This window comes from Haemaphysalis longicornis, unplaced genomic scaffold, assembly GCF_048455015.1.
Source record: "Haemaphysalis longicornis isolate Haplotype H1 unplaced genomic scaffold, Haemaphysalis longicornis Haplotype H1 scaffold_7, whole genome shotgun sequence".
Taxonomy (NCBI): domain Eukaryota; kingdom Metazoa; phylum Arthropoda; class Arachnida; order Ixodida; family Ixodidae; genus Haemaphysalis; species Haemaphysalis longicornis.
In genome coordinates this window covers 146,995,390-147,010,717 of record NW_027526422.1, presented here as the reverse complement: position 1 = coordinate 147,010,717, position 15,328 = coordinate 146,995,390, and the positions used below count along the sequence as shown (strand labels likewise).

The window sequence follows — 15,328 nt, the reverse complement described above, 5'->3', positions numbered from 1 at the left end:
ATAAGCGGATGGTATCACAAAATCAACGCTCCAACGCACATAGCGCGTAAAAATGCATATTAACTGCCAAAAAAAAAATACCCGTAGACCGCCTTCCCATTAATGATGTTATTGTTGTGACGGAACGGGATAACGTTACGACCCCTTCAGTGCGCCTTTGAAACCGATGATCGCATACGGTTCGGGGGACAGTTCTGCTCTAGAAGGCCTACCGTATTCCAGCGTGCTACCTTTAAAGCTTTAAAACAGGCTGTGCTGAAGGTTAACTTCTGTGCGGGCCGAAATTTGCGAGTAGTGGGCGGCCTCCACAGCGAAGCAGGAAAATGGGAAAAGAAGCAGCCAGCTCCAGCGCCATTTTTAATTTCCCACGTACACATGGACAATGCTGTATAAATGTGGGAGGGCTTCCTCCATTTCTACTGAGAAGCAATTTTGTGAGCATTTCACTGACGTGTTGTATTACGAAATTTCACTTCCACACCAGTTGAGAGTTAAGAAATTCCGCAGCTGTACCAAATTCCTGCGGTTTTTGTCGACAGGAAGGGCTTGTTGCACTACAGGAAGCGTTTGCACACATTTAACTAATTGGCTCTATACCGAAAGTGGTATCGGGTCAAAAGTTCGCTGACCTTTCACCATCCCGGACGACAAGACAGGCACTTCGCCCTGATCACGCGCGTGGCTCGGAAAATTTGTTCAGCGCTCAGGGAAGTGGCTTGGAATTTGTTTTGAATAATTGCTTTTGCATTACGGATTCCCGAAGATAGAGACGCTGATGGACCCGTGGCAGTTGCAGAAGATCCTGACGACCCTCTGGCAACTGGCAGTCAGCTTTTTGCTGCTCTCAGCACTATCGCTGAAAGTGCGCGACGCCCCCGTTTCAACCTCGAGTGGCTAGCGGAAATTTGCCATTGCAATTTCCTTCGCGCAAAATTTTAACAGGCGACATCTCCCGGCTTCTGCGTCTTTACCCGGTTGTGGGCGTCCGGCAGCCTGCCTCCGTCGCCCTTCTCTGCACGCTGATCCCCTCTGCGAATAAATTGCTGTCCCGCAAAGCACGGATGATATCTTATTTGTGTTGTTACACAGTGAAATGCGTCGCGATAATTTACGGCACTTCCAATGCTTCTGGCTTTTCCGGCTGGTGCTCGTCTGTCTTCACTTGAACGCACTAGCGTTCAATCTCAAGCTTCAAGAATTATTCTGGCTTTTCTTCGAAGAAATCGGTCAGTGTCTAAACTTCAGCGATGCCCGGAAATTCTACTTCCGTGCCCCCTTTCATAGTATAAGCATTCCTAGGCGACAACCCCCCGAGATCTGTCCCCCTGCCCGCGACACGTGACACGATGTGCGATTCGCGTGACATGCCACATGGCCCATGGACGTCTAGCCTGTTTGCAAGAATGTCCTCCATTTCATAAAAGTGGCTAGGCGCTATCGCCTCCAAGGCAAACATATTTAGACGAGTATGTGCGGAGAGGAGCCCCTACACTCTGAGACAGTCGTCTGGTCCAACTTCACTACGATCCGCTCAACTGACAAATTCATGGCACCGGCAGCAGATTTCGGCGAATGACGATGTCAGGAAAACGATTTGTCTCAAAACGTCGGTCTGCGCAATGGCATCACATAATAGAAGCACGACATTCTGCACAGGAAAGTACTCATAGAGCAGCCGACGCTTTTCAGTAAAATGCCATTCCCCGATGTTGTTTTGTTGGCGGCATAGACTGGTCGCTCGTGTGCGATATGTTGAATCCTGGAGTATGGAAATATCTACAGACCACACTGCAACTTCCCCTCGGAAATTTCTATTTTTTCCTCGCTCCATTTTGCCGCTCAGACTTTCTTCTACGCATTTGTAGCTCTCTCCCACTACCGTTGAAATCTCGGTCTCTTCGTCCGGTCTAAGAACATTTCCGGACATAGCGTTTAAAAATAGCATGTTTCTGAGAGCTTCGTTTAACGACACACTCTCCCATCGTATCTATCAATAGGGTACAACCCTCACCGTGAATGAAGCCAAAGGTCGCGCTCATCCATGGGATGTCCGGGGCGAACACAGCCGCAATGAGTCCCATCCACAGGATGACGCTGCCGACGAGGCCGATTTGGAAGACAGAGCAGAACTTCCGCATAACGGCGACGAGGATGCCTGTGTGAAAAGGAGGGTTCTAATAAGGTAGAAGTAAATGCTACAAAAACAAGCTTGCGACATGGTACAAAGTGCGTTAGGATAACCGGTCGAAAAACAGCAACCTGTCAGAGTCGTTGCTATCTAGCTTAGAACCACTTGCGTTCCCCTTGCCCAGTGAATCTGTAACACGGTTGCAGATTAATTAATTAAGGGTCTGCTCGTTGTCTACCCCCGAACAGCTCATTTTCTTGAAGTAACAACGAACAAAAATTGATGAAAAGTTTGTTGCGTTGAAAAGACTAAAGGGAAAATCGCCACATCCAGACAGAAGAGCGGCATCAATAAACGGAACTAACGCGAGAGGCAAAACACATACCGTATACCCAGCTTACAGAAGTCATGGGTGTGAAATGATTACTTATACATGTGCAAGATACAGTCAAATACTCGCGTAGGGCTTGTTGCTTCAAAGGCAGGTTAGCGAGGTACCGTGGAAAACACGGTTATGCATGGAAAGCATGATGTATATTTGAATTCTAAACTGTTGAACCTCGTTATAACGAACACTGATAAAGCGAATGATCGGCTAAAACGAGCTAAATATAAACTTCGGTTAGTCACGCTTTATTTCAATGCCATCTATTCTTTTATAACGAAACTAAAACCGTGGGCGCCGCGTGCGGTATCCGATATAACGAATAAATATTTGACCGAGAGTCTGAGAAGCTACTTGAAAAAAAAAAAGAACCCTCGTCCGAAACTGCCGAACTGTAACGGTCCTTTGTTCGTACACCCTGTGGAAAACTTCATCCTGCTCAGTGCTGCGAGTAGCCGCCAGAGGATGATCACACCTTCATCAAATAAATAAGGACGCAGGCCTGTTTTGTCAAGTGAACTATGTTCTGTTATAATTTCACGTACTCACGTTCCGGTTCATTGAGATTGAAATGCAACAATGAGAAAGGTAAGGGTTACATTGTTTATAGTGGATTCGAGGCCTAAAAAACATTTTTCTAACAATTATTTTTTCGATTTTCCAGATTTTCCAGATTTTCGATTTGTTAGATCCGATTTTTACATGTTCAGCTACAACGAATATCGGATATAACGAACTAATTTGCTGTCCCGATATTATGTACTTCGTTGTAACGAGGTTCGACTGTGTTTTAAGGGCTCACTATTGGCCGTTCCGTTTATTTTTCAAGAAATCTTCGCAGTAACTGACTTGCCATTCTCTCAGTTATCGGGTCACGTGATGTGAATGTGAATGGTGCTGTCACATTTAGACACCAGATACCGCCAGCTTAAGGATTCCAAAGCTTTAGTACCACATAAAGAATATTTCCGCCTATTTAGAAATTCCTAGTGGCCACCACACTACATAAAACACCGGCTTTAATATCAGCTACGCGACATAAACTCCCAGATAATCTGTTGGCTGAGCTGAATGTAGGCCTAAGAACAAACCTACACAAGTGGAGTAGCCGGAGGTGAAGCCGCGCGTTCGAAGCTCATAGCCGATTCACCAATTCCCGTTGGCAGCGACGTGAACGTATACCCAGCGACACATATGCTTTAACAATACAGTTGTCCCTTTGCGTGTCACTTGCGAACAAGATGAGTGCTGTATCGGCAACCGCAGCGGAACATAAAGAGTAGCCGTTTAATCTTTCACAAACCGCAACCGCTCAAAGAGGGCCCATGCTTGTGACACTTGCGTAATTCTGTTAAGGCTATGGCGCTTTGCCCGGCATCGTCCGGCACACGTTTGCAACATGCCTTCTGTCTGGGCACAGAAAGTAGTGCGAAAATGACCAGTGCGGGCTTGCCCTACGTGGCAGTTCCACGGAATGGTAGAGTCGAGGAGCGTTATCTTGCAGACAGCTTCTTGCTGCATTTCTCCTTGTTGCAATAACGCTTGGGGCACGTAAATATTCTCGAAGGGACAAACCTGCTAGGTGTCCCACGATTTCATAGATGCTGCCAGGCCAGGCTGCGTTCCGACGGTCCGTGCGGAAAGCCTCGAGAAAGGACACGTAGAAGAACCCAAGGTTGGAGTGCGTTGACACCGCGAAGAAGGCGATGAAGCACGTTGCCACTGCGACGCTCCACCTGACGTCGACGTTGCTCTTTTCGAGCTGATTCTCTGTGCTCTTCTCTTCTTTGACCTTCAACCTCCCTGGCAATTGCAGATTTTTCATGGCGAGCCTGTAAAGAAAAGATGGGAAGCATGGGCAGCTGTATCTAAATATAGAAGTTGCAGCGCGGTAATTCAGCACAAAATTCACCAAACGAAGTAGGCATTCCGTGTGTGTTGCTAGATAACCCTCGGGGCCTTGTGCGATTCCGGCAGTCCTTTAATGTTCTATTCAGCAAAAAGGCTGTAGTCAATCTAGGACACCGTGCAAACATAACAGTGTGTAGACCAAATCTAACCCGAGAAGACTTTTCTAAAAAATCCTTAGAGGGTTGGTGTTTTCTCAGCCATCAATTTTCCCGCTCTGCGCTCTTCAAAAGCGATGGCTTCTTCTTTGGTGAACCTGACCTGAAAAGTAAGGGTATGATGGCGTGTGTGTGGGGGGGAGAGGAGGGGTGGGAGGGGGTATGGCTGAAATAAAGTAGGCAGTACAAATTATAAAGTGAGTATAAGTTGAAGGAGTGGGAAGCAGTGGAAGTCTAACAAAGTTTCGTAAAAAACGAGTTGCAACAACAATCAAGATAACTCAGGTAGGGATATCAGTAACAGAAACAAGGTGAAACCACAACTAAGATAGTTCAGGTTGGAACATCAGTAACAGCAAGATTCAATATGATGTAAAGGGGAGGAAAAATACGGGGAAGGGGGTCGGGGGAAATAATCAGTTTCTGAGTTTTACAGAAGGGCTACCAGGGCACAAGGGACAGCAGGAGAGGGGAAGATGAAGATCGGATCACGGCAGAGAACGAAGACAGCAGATCAAGACAGAAGATCAAGAAGAGTCAACGTTGAGCATGAAATTTCACCATCGAGGAAGCACTTAAACTGTATTTGTGTTTCCATATCAAGATCACATGTATGAAGACCGACATGTTGACTCATAACCGAGCTTCCACATAATAGCTTAAAAAATACCACTGATTGCCTCCCGTCCCCTCCCTTAACTTGGTTTCGCGTGATAGATCTCTCTTCTTTCTTCTTTTCCTCTCGTAAAAACACTCTTTGATTTCGGTCCAGTTTGTTTATTTCTAATTGGCGTCACCCGTGATACGTATGTGGTACGAGTTGGGCTTTTATTTTATTTTATAGCCCTTTATTTTGTCTGCCTCTAGGTGTGTGTGAATTAAGGTGCCCGTGAATTAATTGTTCGTCGTCCCGCAATGATTTCCCGTTGCGCTGAGCGGCAAATCTGATCATCATATAAAAGAAGCATTGGTTGTGCGCATCGTTATTCTTCTGGCATCAGTGGGAATGCCTTTGTGAATGGGCGCTTCCTATTTCCCGCCCTTTTGCATTGGTGGGTAGGGGCAGAACCGTTGACCTGCATGGACGGTGCCCGTACGATCCGTTTCTAATGAGGCACTTGGCGCTTGTTACAGCAACGGCATTGGGACATCTACCGTGGCAATTACAGCGTTGGTGGTTTCGCTAGGTAAGCGAGGTTGCGCGCCTTGCTCGCACATGCTCGGCAGTTGGCAGTGAGCCCAGGCTGGGCGCCAGACGTTTTGAGCCACGCCGTGTTCGTTCGTCATAGCAGTGATGCCGGGGTTTCAAACGTACTATCTTGGGGTGATCGAATAGGGTTGTTGCGGAATAGTTGCTGCGTAGGTGTTCTAGTATTTTTGGAACGCTGTTTTATGAAGCCCGAAGTATTTCAGTGTTTCAGACGTTTCAAATAAAGCGGTGTCTGAAAGTCGTTGCTTTGTCTTTGCCTTTCGATTGCCGTTGACTGTGGTCTTGGTTTGCAAAATTATTTTCAAACGGACTAGTGTAATTCAAGGCGTGCAGTCAAATTTTAAGGAGACTGAATATTTTCGACGAGGGTTCTGTTTAATCTCTTGGTCAAGCCGTTGGTCATCATCATCATCATCATCATCATTTATTGTACCCTTAAAGGCCCCTTGCGGGGTATTACATAAGGGGGGGGGGCGAAATAATAGTACACACATGGTATGCTGTGGTTCGGATGGTATGCTGTGCTTCGGATGGTATGCTGTGGTTCGCCTATGGGTGGTGTGAGCTAACCTCATGATAGACTGCATGAGATTGGCTGGAAAGGCTGTCCCTCTGTCTGTTATTACGACCTGCGGGCCCCCGTGCCGTAAAACGACGCTGTTCATAAAGAACTCCGCAACCTCAGCCGACGTTGCCCGGCGAGTAGCGGTGTCTATTATTACAGTGGCGACGCGGTCAATCCCGCTAATGGTAGCGCGAGACTGGACTGAACGAAGAGAAAGACGAAGGTCTCTGGCCGGTGCTCTTGCTCCAGATGTGTCGCCATTTAGACTCTCCGTGTGCTGAGTAATTAAAAGTGCCCCCTTGTTTTATCCACACGCTACAATATTGTCTTGTACCAGTGAACTAATTATTGGTGCCCTTTTGCTTTGGTTTACGGCCGTTAAGTAAGTGGGCTATTTTTTTTTTAATTGCGACAGTATGCCCTTTGGCATAAGTTCCTTTAGGTACAAGTTTTCACCCGTTTCCCGGATGAAGTCCAGAAGACAGCGGTGGTGGGGCCCCCAGAGCCATCGCTGAAGATCGGGGGGTCTCCCCGGATGCAGGCCTGTGCCGCGAAGGTGTCGGGATCTCGCTGCACTCAGTGAAGGGCACGTCCATAGCAGGTGGTTGGTGTCGGCGTCTTCGGCAGGAGCCGGACAGAAGGGGCAGGTCGTGGAAAACGGGGCATGGTATCGCGGTGGCCACGCCCGGGTTACCGCAGGAGAGAGGGCCACCCCAACTCGTAGTCTACGCAGCAGGACCTCCTCCCAGCGAGCAAGTCCACTGGGAAGGTCTGTTCCACACGGTGGGATGAGAGAACGTGTGGCGCGACGCAGATCTTCCTTTAGTTGGACAAATTGGTCATGTGGGTCAGTTGTCAGCAAGGGCAGGGGCCGTGGAACCGACGTAACGTGACAGAAACTATCCGCCGCAATATGAGCGGTGATAGTATTACGCCGTATCCACGACAGTCGGAGAGGGCAGGGCCACGTGTCCAGCAGGTCATGAATGTCCCTTGAGACAGACGAGTTGGAGGCTACACGTCGCGAATCCCGTATGGCCGCCGTTGAGTCCGTGTAAATTTGTGCCGTAAAACTTCCAGGAGCTTCAAGAAGTGTCGGTAGGAGAGCTTGCAGTCCGTCCCGGATGGCTGTAAGCTCCGCCAGCATAGAAGGCCAGGTGCGGAGTGTTTCATAAGCACAGTTTTGGTTTGCTTCTGGATGAGAGGGGCATACGATCACTGTAGTTAAAACGCCGTCTTGGGCCCCAGCATCCACAAATGCCTCTACAACCTGGGGCAGGTTCGCAGTCGCTAGTAATGGCACGCCCGCGGATTGCTCGACTGCGTTTCCCATCGACCGACTGTGGAGTCGAATGAGAGGCCGGTTGTCGGTCACTTGATGGTACAGCCAGGGCGGCCTAGCTACAGGGCGGGCTGGTAAGGCGGGTAGAGAACGGCCCATGTAGATCGCCAACGCCGCTGCCTCCGGAACAAAATTTAGTTTGTTCTGGCGTGCGGAGCGGCGTTGATGTACAAGCTCATCCAGGGTGTTAAGTTGAGCTTCGGCCTGAAGAGCTGGTATAGGCGTTATTTGAGGGAGGCAGGTGATCGTCCGCATTGCAGCTCTATTAATTGCTTCAAGTCGGGCCCACTCCGCTTGGGTCATATGCTGGAATTGAGCCTGGTAGACAAGTCGCGGCTGAAGTATTGACCGCACCAAGAGTCGGGCCATTTTGAAGCAGGAGCCTCCAGACTTTTGTGAAATGTGTCGTATAAGGTGTAGCATTTGACCTGCTTGTTGGCGGGCAGATTGAAGCCACAAGGCAGCTGACCCTGATGATGAAATCACCAATCCCAGGACACGAAGAGAGGTGGCAGTGCGCACAGGCTGGCCGGAGAGTTGTAGCGAGATCGGTGACATCTCCAGTCTACGACGGCCCCAAGCATTGGCCACGGACAGAATGGCTGTCTTTTCAGCTGAAAGCGAGAGACCAGCGTATTCACACCATTTCTGTGTGTCCGTTAAAGCTTGTTGCAGGCTGGCGGCTTGCCGAGACAGGTCTGGGTGGACAGTCCATACTGTAATATCGTCCGCGTACACCAGAAGGTGTAGGTCTGATATGGAGCCAAGATGCCATCAAATTTTATTGCCAAATTCAAGTGGGCTATCTGGTATCCAGTAGTGGGCGGCTACAGACTACTGGTGGATCTTTAAAGGGACACTAAAGTATGAGAGCTAATTGATATACATAGCGTTCAAATTTAAGTCCACAGGTTTCTTAAAAATTAAGCGCTTAGAGTTACGTGAAGACCACGTCGACAGTGTGGTTATGCCCCCCGGGGGACACATAATAGGTGGTAATTATTGATTTCGGTGGCTAAGTAACTAAAACTGAACAATTAACTTACTAGTGGCCGCAGTTAGCAGGCGTGTTTGTATTGAAAAGTTAGACTCAATCGTGTTTGATTGATTGTGGGGTTTAACGCGCCGACGCAACGCAGGCGATGAGGCGCGCCGTAGTGGAGGGCTCCGGAATTATTTTGACCACCTGGGGATCTTTATCGTGCGCCGAAATCTCGTACACACGGGCGTTTTTGCTTTTCGCCTCCATCAGAAAAGCGGCCGCCGCGGCCGGGAATCGAACCCGCGACCTCGTGCTCAGCAGCGCAACGCCTTAGCCACTGAGCCACCGCGGCGGGTGCAATCGTGTTTCTAAGCAGTTTCATTTGGCAGAATTATTCTTGCGCATCAGTACTCCGAGATATAGAACTGCGAAATTTATTTGCCGTTCGAATGTTTACGCATGCTAGACAGCGAAGACCGGCGCAAGGCTCCTCCCTCTTTTTCTGTGTTTCGATAGCGGTTCCGAGTACGGCGGACTGCGACAACGTCACCCAAGACTGAAAGGGTGCCCGTTATCACTTTTGCCTATGCCTCCACCCCGTTGTCAAACTAAACGCCGTTTACAGCAGGCACGTCGCAAAAGGGAGGAGCTTTGCGGCGGTATTCGCCGTCTTGCATGCGTAAAGATGAGAACGGCAATAAAACTTTGCAGTTCGATACATCGAAGTACGGATTCGCTAGAAGAATTATGCCAAATGAAAATGAGTAGAAATATGATTGCAACCAACTTTTCAATACAAACATGCCTGCTTACTGCGGCCACTAATAAGTTAAGTATTAAATTTTAGTTAAGCCGCCGACATCACATCTACCAGCTAATTATGTGTCCCACTGGGCGTATAACCTTACTATAGAGGTGGTCTTCGCGTAAATCTAAGAGCCCAATTAAAAAAAAATTCACAGCATATCCACGGGGTGAATGATGATGAGTGGGCGAAGCTCCTGAGGGGAAATCATCGGTAAAACCGTGACTCCAGTGAAAGTTCGCCCACTACATCTGTGTCCGAACGTAACGTCTAGAAAGTCTCGCTTAAACCGCGCGTCGGCACCTTGGGGCTGAGCTCGCCTGATGCGTTTTGCAGACGCCTCACGAGCTCTCACTGCATCGGGGTCTGCCTGCCGATACGCGCGCTTTCTCGCCGCTTCCCGTTCTCTGACGTTTTGGAGATCCTCTTCGCGCCGCAGCCGTGCCGCTTCGCGTACGGCAGGGTCCTCGCGCCGTTGCCGTGACGCTTGGGCCTCTCGTTCTCGAACGCTGGGATCTTGGCGGCGTCGTCGCGCAGCCAGACGACACGCTTCGGCCTCCCGCTCTCGTACGGCAGGATCTTGGCGGCGGCGTCGCGCAGCTTCACGGAGCGCTTCTGCCTCGCGGGCTCGCACATCTGCAGCCTTATCCATCGGGCGACTCCGAGCGCGCGCCAACAGCGAACAGATTTTATTACAACGCTCCCCGCCATCTAGTAAACAATCCAAGAACTAAACTAGAGGTAGCCACGCCATCTAGTAAACAATCCAAGCGCATCTTTTCATCATATACAAGCACCGCCATCTAGTAAACAATCCAAGAACTAAACTAGAGGTAGCCACGCCATCTAGTAAACAATCCAAGAACTAAACTAGAGGTGGCTACATACATACGTCGAGGATGGACAGACCCACGCCTTAAGGAGCTTCGCCCCTAAAACATGTCGACTTCGTTTTGATCATCCTGTATATCGGAAACCAAAGTGTGTTATTGCTGGCACACAGTTTAGTTTTAGGGGAGGAAATGTTGTCGTGTGCAAGTGCGCCTATCATCGATGTCCTCATAATGCCTGTTGAAGCTTAGTGCATTTAAATGGCTGGGATGATTGTGCACCGCAGTAGACCACTACACGCTTCCTGCAGTTTTTTAAAGGGACACTACGAGCGAAAGATATGTATTCTGTATATGAATATTACAGTGCTATCTATTTTGTGGGTGAATTGTATTTAGTGTTATCGACCTGAGGATTCAGTATTTCCCGGTGATACCTGTCCCCCGTGCGGCCTCTTGTAGTGAAAGCTGCAATGAAAGATTGACGCGAAAACTAGTCAGGCTTTGTAAAACATTCAGAGTTCTTGTTTCTCGGTAATTTGTAAACAAAAATATTCAGGGAAGCTTGCACTCACGCGCAAGACTTTAATGATGAAGCTGTTGTAGGTGAGCATTGCTGGACACATAGTTAAGTTTCAATATCATTGCTTATTTGCATAGTTGCATTGATAGCAATCGTCATGTGCATCGAAGAGGTCGTCGTCTTCTTCGCGGCGAGTGGTGGATGTAAAAAATTTCCCCGCATTTCCCCGAGGGGAAGAATGTGAAAGTGCGAATGCACGAGTTGAATTTGCGCGGTTCGGTAATGTTCGCGAAAGAGAGATCACACACACACACACAACTACAAAGAAAGAAAGATGCATTTATTCACAGACACCTATTTGTGTTGTCGTTGTACTTGATTGCTAGAGCGGATCTCTGCTTTGAAATTTCGCGTCAGTACTCCTTTAAGCGGGTGCATTAGCCCTTCTCACGCCCGATTCCTGGCCAATCCCCCACGTGGGTATGTGCCATGCACAGACACCTATTTGTGTTGTCGTTGTACTTGATTGCTAGAGCGGATCTCAGCTTTGAAATTTCGTGTCAGTACTCTAGCCCTTCTCACGCCCGATTCCCGGCCAATCCCCCACGTGGGTATGTGCCATGTCAGCGGCCAGGCAGCGCGCGCCCATCTCCCCCCGTTGCCAAGGGAGACGAGGAGCGCGCGCACCCGCAGCTGTTGCTATGTGGACGGACGGCGGTCGCCGGAATTCAGGGTCGCTTATAAAGTGCATTCGCACTTAAAACATCCTCGGCCTTCACCAGCTCGCCTGCCGAAGCTTGCACTAAGTTGCGCAAGGCATGAACCATGTCGATGCTGCATGATTTCTTTATACGTGAGCGCTGAAGGACACGTCACTACGCATTTTTACAACTTTGAAATTCCTTATTTACACGTTACGTAGTTGGTTTGCTCTGTTGTAGTATTAGCCATCGCCATATGCATAGATATCGTGGTGTTCCTCATGCCAAGCATTACACGCGCGGTAGCGCTTGACGATAGCGCGTTTGTTTTTTTGCTAAATCCACTGCTCCAGCCGTGGACTCGGCGGTCGCCTCGAGGCACGCGCTAATGAGCGCTCGGCGTTTGATAGGTCATCGTCGTCTTTGCAAGTTTTTTTACTTTGCTAATGCCATGGCGCATGCCGGGAACGCTTCGCGGTCTCCACGAGGCAGGCGCTCAGGAGCACTCCGCATTTTCTTGGTATTATTTCCTGCAACGGCGAAGTTACGGCCTGCTGAACAACTCGGCGGTCAAAAAATAAGCAGTGGCTTGGCTCGGCGATGCCAGGATATACGTAGCGTGAGCTACGGTTCAGCTTGTTATTCTTAGGTTTTCTGGTTGTCTAGGATTAGCTCCTTATCATGCTTACTGCTACTAAAACGATTTACAATCCAATCCAATTCAATCCAGTCCAGTCCAGTCCAATCTAGTCCAGTCTGGTCCAGTCCAGTCACTGCTCCTCGCGCATGCGCAGCACGGCTCTCCAGAAGCCTCGCGAAACGGCTATAAAGCGGCTCCTGCGCAGCGTCAGACTTGGCTACTGCGCAACCGACGCGCACAACTGGGCACGCGCGGGCGCCAGTGCTTCTCCCGCGGCTATGACGTCACTCCTTTGGAATTCGCAGACCGGCGAATGCGCATACCCAATTTAATCCAATAGAATTCAATACAATCCAATTTAATCCAATCCAATCCAATAAAAGTCCAATCCAATGCAATTCAATCCAATCCAATGCTCTTCGCCCTTGCGCAGCACGGCCCTTCAAGGTCCACGCAAAACTGCTCAACCTCGGCCAGTGTAGCTTACGCTTCAAAAATTTGCTCAGCTACCGCTAGTGGTGCAAGGCTCGAGAAATAGCACAGCTCCATCGGAGAACCGACTGTTGCACCTCAAATGAATTTCCGAACGTGCCGCTAAAACGTCTGCGCGACTGGCAGGCCCGGATTGTTTTTCCCAAAGGCTTTCACATATCTCCCAAAGTGGACCGCGTTAACACGCGCTAGAACCCGCGGACACAGGTTTCGCGAACTAGGCGTCTGTAGCACGAACTCAGCGTCTGCGATCCCCACTTCAAGCGCGAACGTACATGATCTGGCCAGGACAACACCACGCGAGAGATCACGCCACGAACGCTGGGCAGAGTTTTTCTCTAAAGTCGACCTGGGCGACGTCTGGAGCTCCTCACGAAGCCCACGCTCACATGCACTCGTTTTTTTTTTTTTTAGAATTTTTTCTGGTCACTCTGGATGGCGGAACTAAAAGATTGAAATATGCATGAGGCGGGATCTCGCAATTCGACTAGACTTATTACTATTTTGAAGTCGCCCCTAGTCTATAAACCAGCTTGTTGTACACAGCCGAGCTCGGTGTGCACAGATTTGCCTGCAGTCGGTTCTGTGGTCCTCTTTTCGGCGTATAATTCCCAAATGTCCGACCCAACTGGACCTGGTATTTGGCATTTTGGGTCTCTCTGGTTGTCGTTAGCTAGGAGCTCTCTTTTATTATTGCGGTGGCTAAAACGTGCGCATGCGCTACAACACTGTGCGCAAAGAACTCCAAAGAAACTTCATGAGAAATCCAGCGAGAGACAGAGAGAGGGAAAGAAGCTACGTTTACACAGCACAAACGCTGTTAATTATTACCAGGATAATTATAAAGATAGTGCCATTATGGCTACTCGCCACGGCACAATCACATTTGCATAGAGATTCATGCATCAAGAAACCGGCCAGAATTTGCGCAGAAATAATTTTCTACAGCAATATTGTAAAGGGCGCTCCGACAAGCGCGGTAGTTATAGTTGGCGGCGGCTGAAGTTCCCCGCGGGCAAAGGCCCATTTTGGCCGTCTGCGAACGTAACATGCCAGAATGAATTATTTTAGGCTTACGTAATCATCATTTAAATAGGATGCGGCGCAGTCAAAAGAAAGGTAATTACCGCTTTGGGCTATGCAACAACGGCAATGATATGTATTGCGTGCCAAAACCAGGCACATTTAGACGATACTGGAGTGGCGCTGAGAACACGCAACTTTGGCCCTTACGCCGACTGTAACAGTATTACGAGGGTGTTTCGACAGCAGACGTGACTGCAATAGTGCTTGAAAGTAATATTACCTTCGACCATGATAATTATGGAGTCGAAGAAAGAGAGGAGCGGCTCTTGTTGCCATGAGCTGTGATGATTACAGAAGGCTTCTGTTGCCACGCGTCTGTTCACTAAGTCTAAGCAATGACAAATACGCCTTTCGTGGAACAAAGAGGATTACAAACAAGTAAACGTTGTCTTGGGCGCTTACTAAAAAAAGTACCATTTTGGAGTGCTACTCGTATTCTCCATTCTGAGCTAACCAGTTCTTTAACCCTTTTCTCCTATTTCCTCTCTTTTGGACCTTTACGCATCTTTGTAGAAATCTAATTAAACAACTTTCACTCGCGAATTTTACACACTGCAACGACTGTCTGTGTGCATCTTTTCGTTTCGGCATTTGTGTAGCGCACAGTTCTACAAATATATTGCCGGTTGTGAACTTCTACCAACTTTCATACGTAAGACGAGCACCCTCGATTGCACCAACTGTTGGCGCAGATCAAAACAAGTAGCATGCAGTTACATGCAACAAAGTTGCCGTGGATTCGTAGTAGTTACATGTATTCACCAGCTCCATAGTCAATTTGGAATTAGCTGACATGTGTTCGTGTTCCTCAATACAGTACTCGGAGCACGTTAGCGGCATCTTTTAAACGTACCACGCATTACAAACGGTGCGCGAGCCGTTACCGGAAATTAGCGTGCGACTGTACTTATGTGCGCCAGTATAATTGTACACGGTGTGCGTGCACAAATTTCCTTTGAAATAAAGCGCTTATATTTAAATCAAGACCACCACTAGAGTAAGTTAGTGCGCCCCGTGGGGGCACAAAATTAGGTGGAAATATTGATGACGGTGGCTTAATTAATTAAAATTGAACAATTACTTTTTAGCGTGCGCAGTAAGCAGGCATGTTTGTCTTCAAAAGTTGGACCCAATCGTATTTCTACGCAGCCTCATTTGGCAGAATTCTTCTAGCGCATTTGTACTCCGAGATATCGAACGTCGAAGTTTAATTGTTGTTCGCATGATTACGCATGCTAGACAGTGAAGATCGGCGCAAACCTCCTCCGCTTTATCATATGTTTCGATACCCGTTCCGAGTACTGCAGACTGCGATAATGCCAACCAAGACTGAAAGTGCGCAAGACATCACTTTTGCATATGCATTCACCCCGTTTTGAAACTAAACATAGAAAAGGGAGGAGCTTTGCGCCGGACCTCAGTTTAATCATCTACGCCCACTGCAGGGCAGAGGCCTTCTCCATGGATCTCCAATTATCCCGGTCCTGCGCTAACTGCGATCATTTTATCCCCGCAAACTTCTTGATCTCATCTGCCCATCAAACGTTCGGTCGCCCCGGCAAGATTGCCTTCC

The 15,328-nt window shown here is 48.6% G+C and overlaps 1 protein-coding gene across 1 annotated transcript in view; it reads right to left on the bottom strand.

Moving 5' to 3' along the window:
* The window catches only part of LOC144147104 (monocarboxylate transporter 12-like), a 56,185-nt gene that overhangs the window by 18,729 nt on the left and 22,128 nt on the right, over window positions 1–15,328 (bottom strand). Inside the window, exons 3-4 of the mRNA XM_077679171.1 lie at window positions 4,089–4,345; window positions 2,012–2,155 (exon numbers count right to left, since the gene is read on the bottom strand). Of these exons, the coding sequence (XP_077535297.1) occupies window positions 2,012–2,155; window positions 4,089–4,338 (394 nt within the window). The 5' untranslated portion in view covers window positions 4,339–4,345. The remainder of the gene's footprint in view (window positions 1–2,011; window positions 2,156–4,088; window positions 4,346–15,328) is intronic.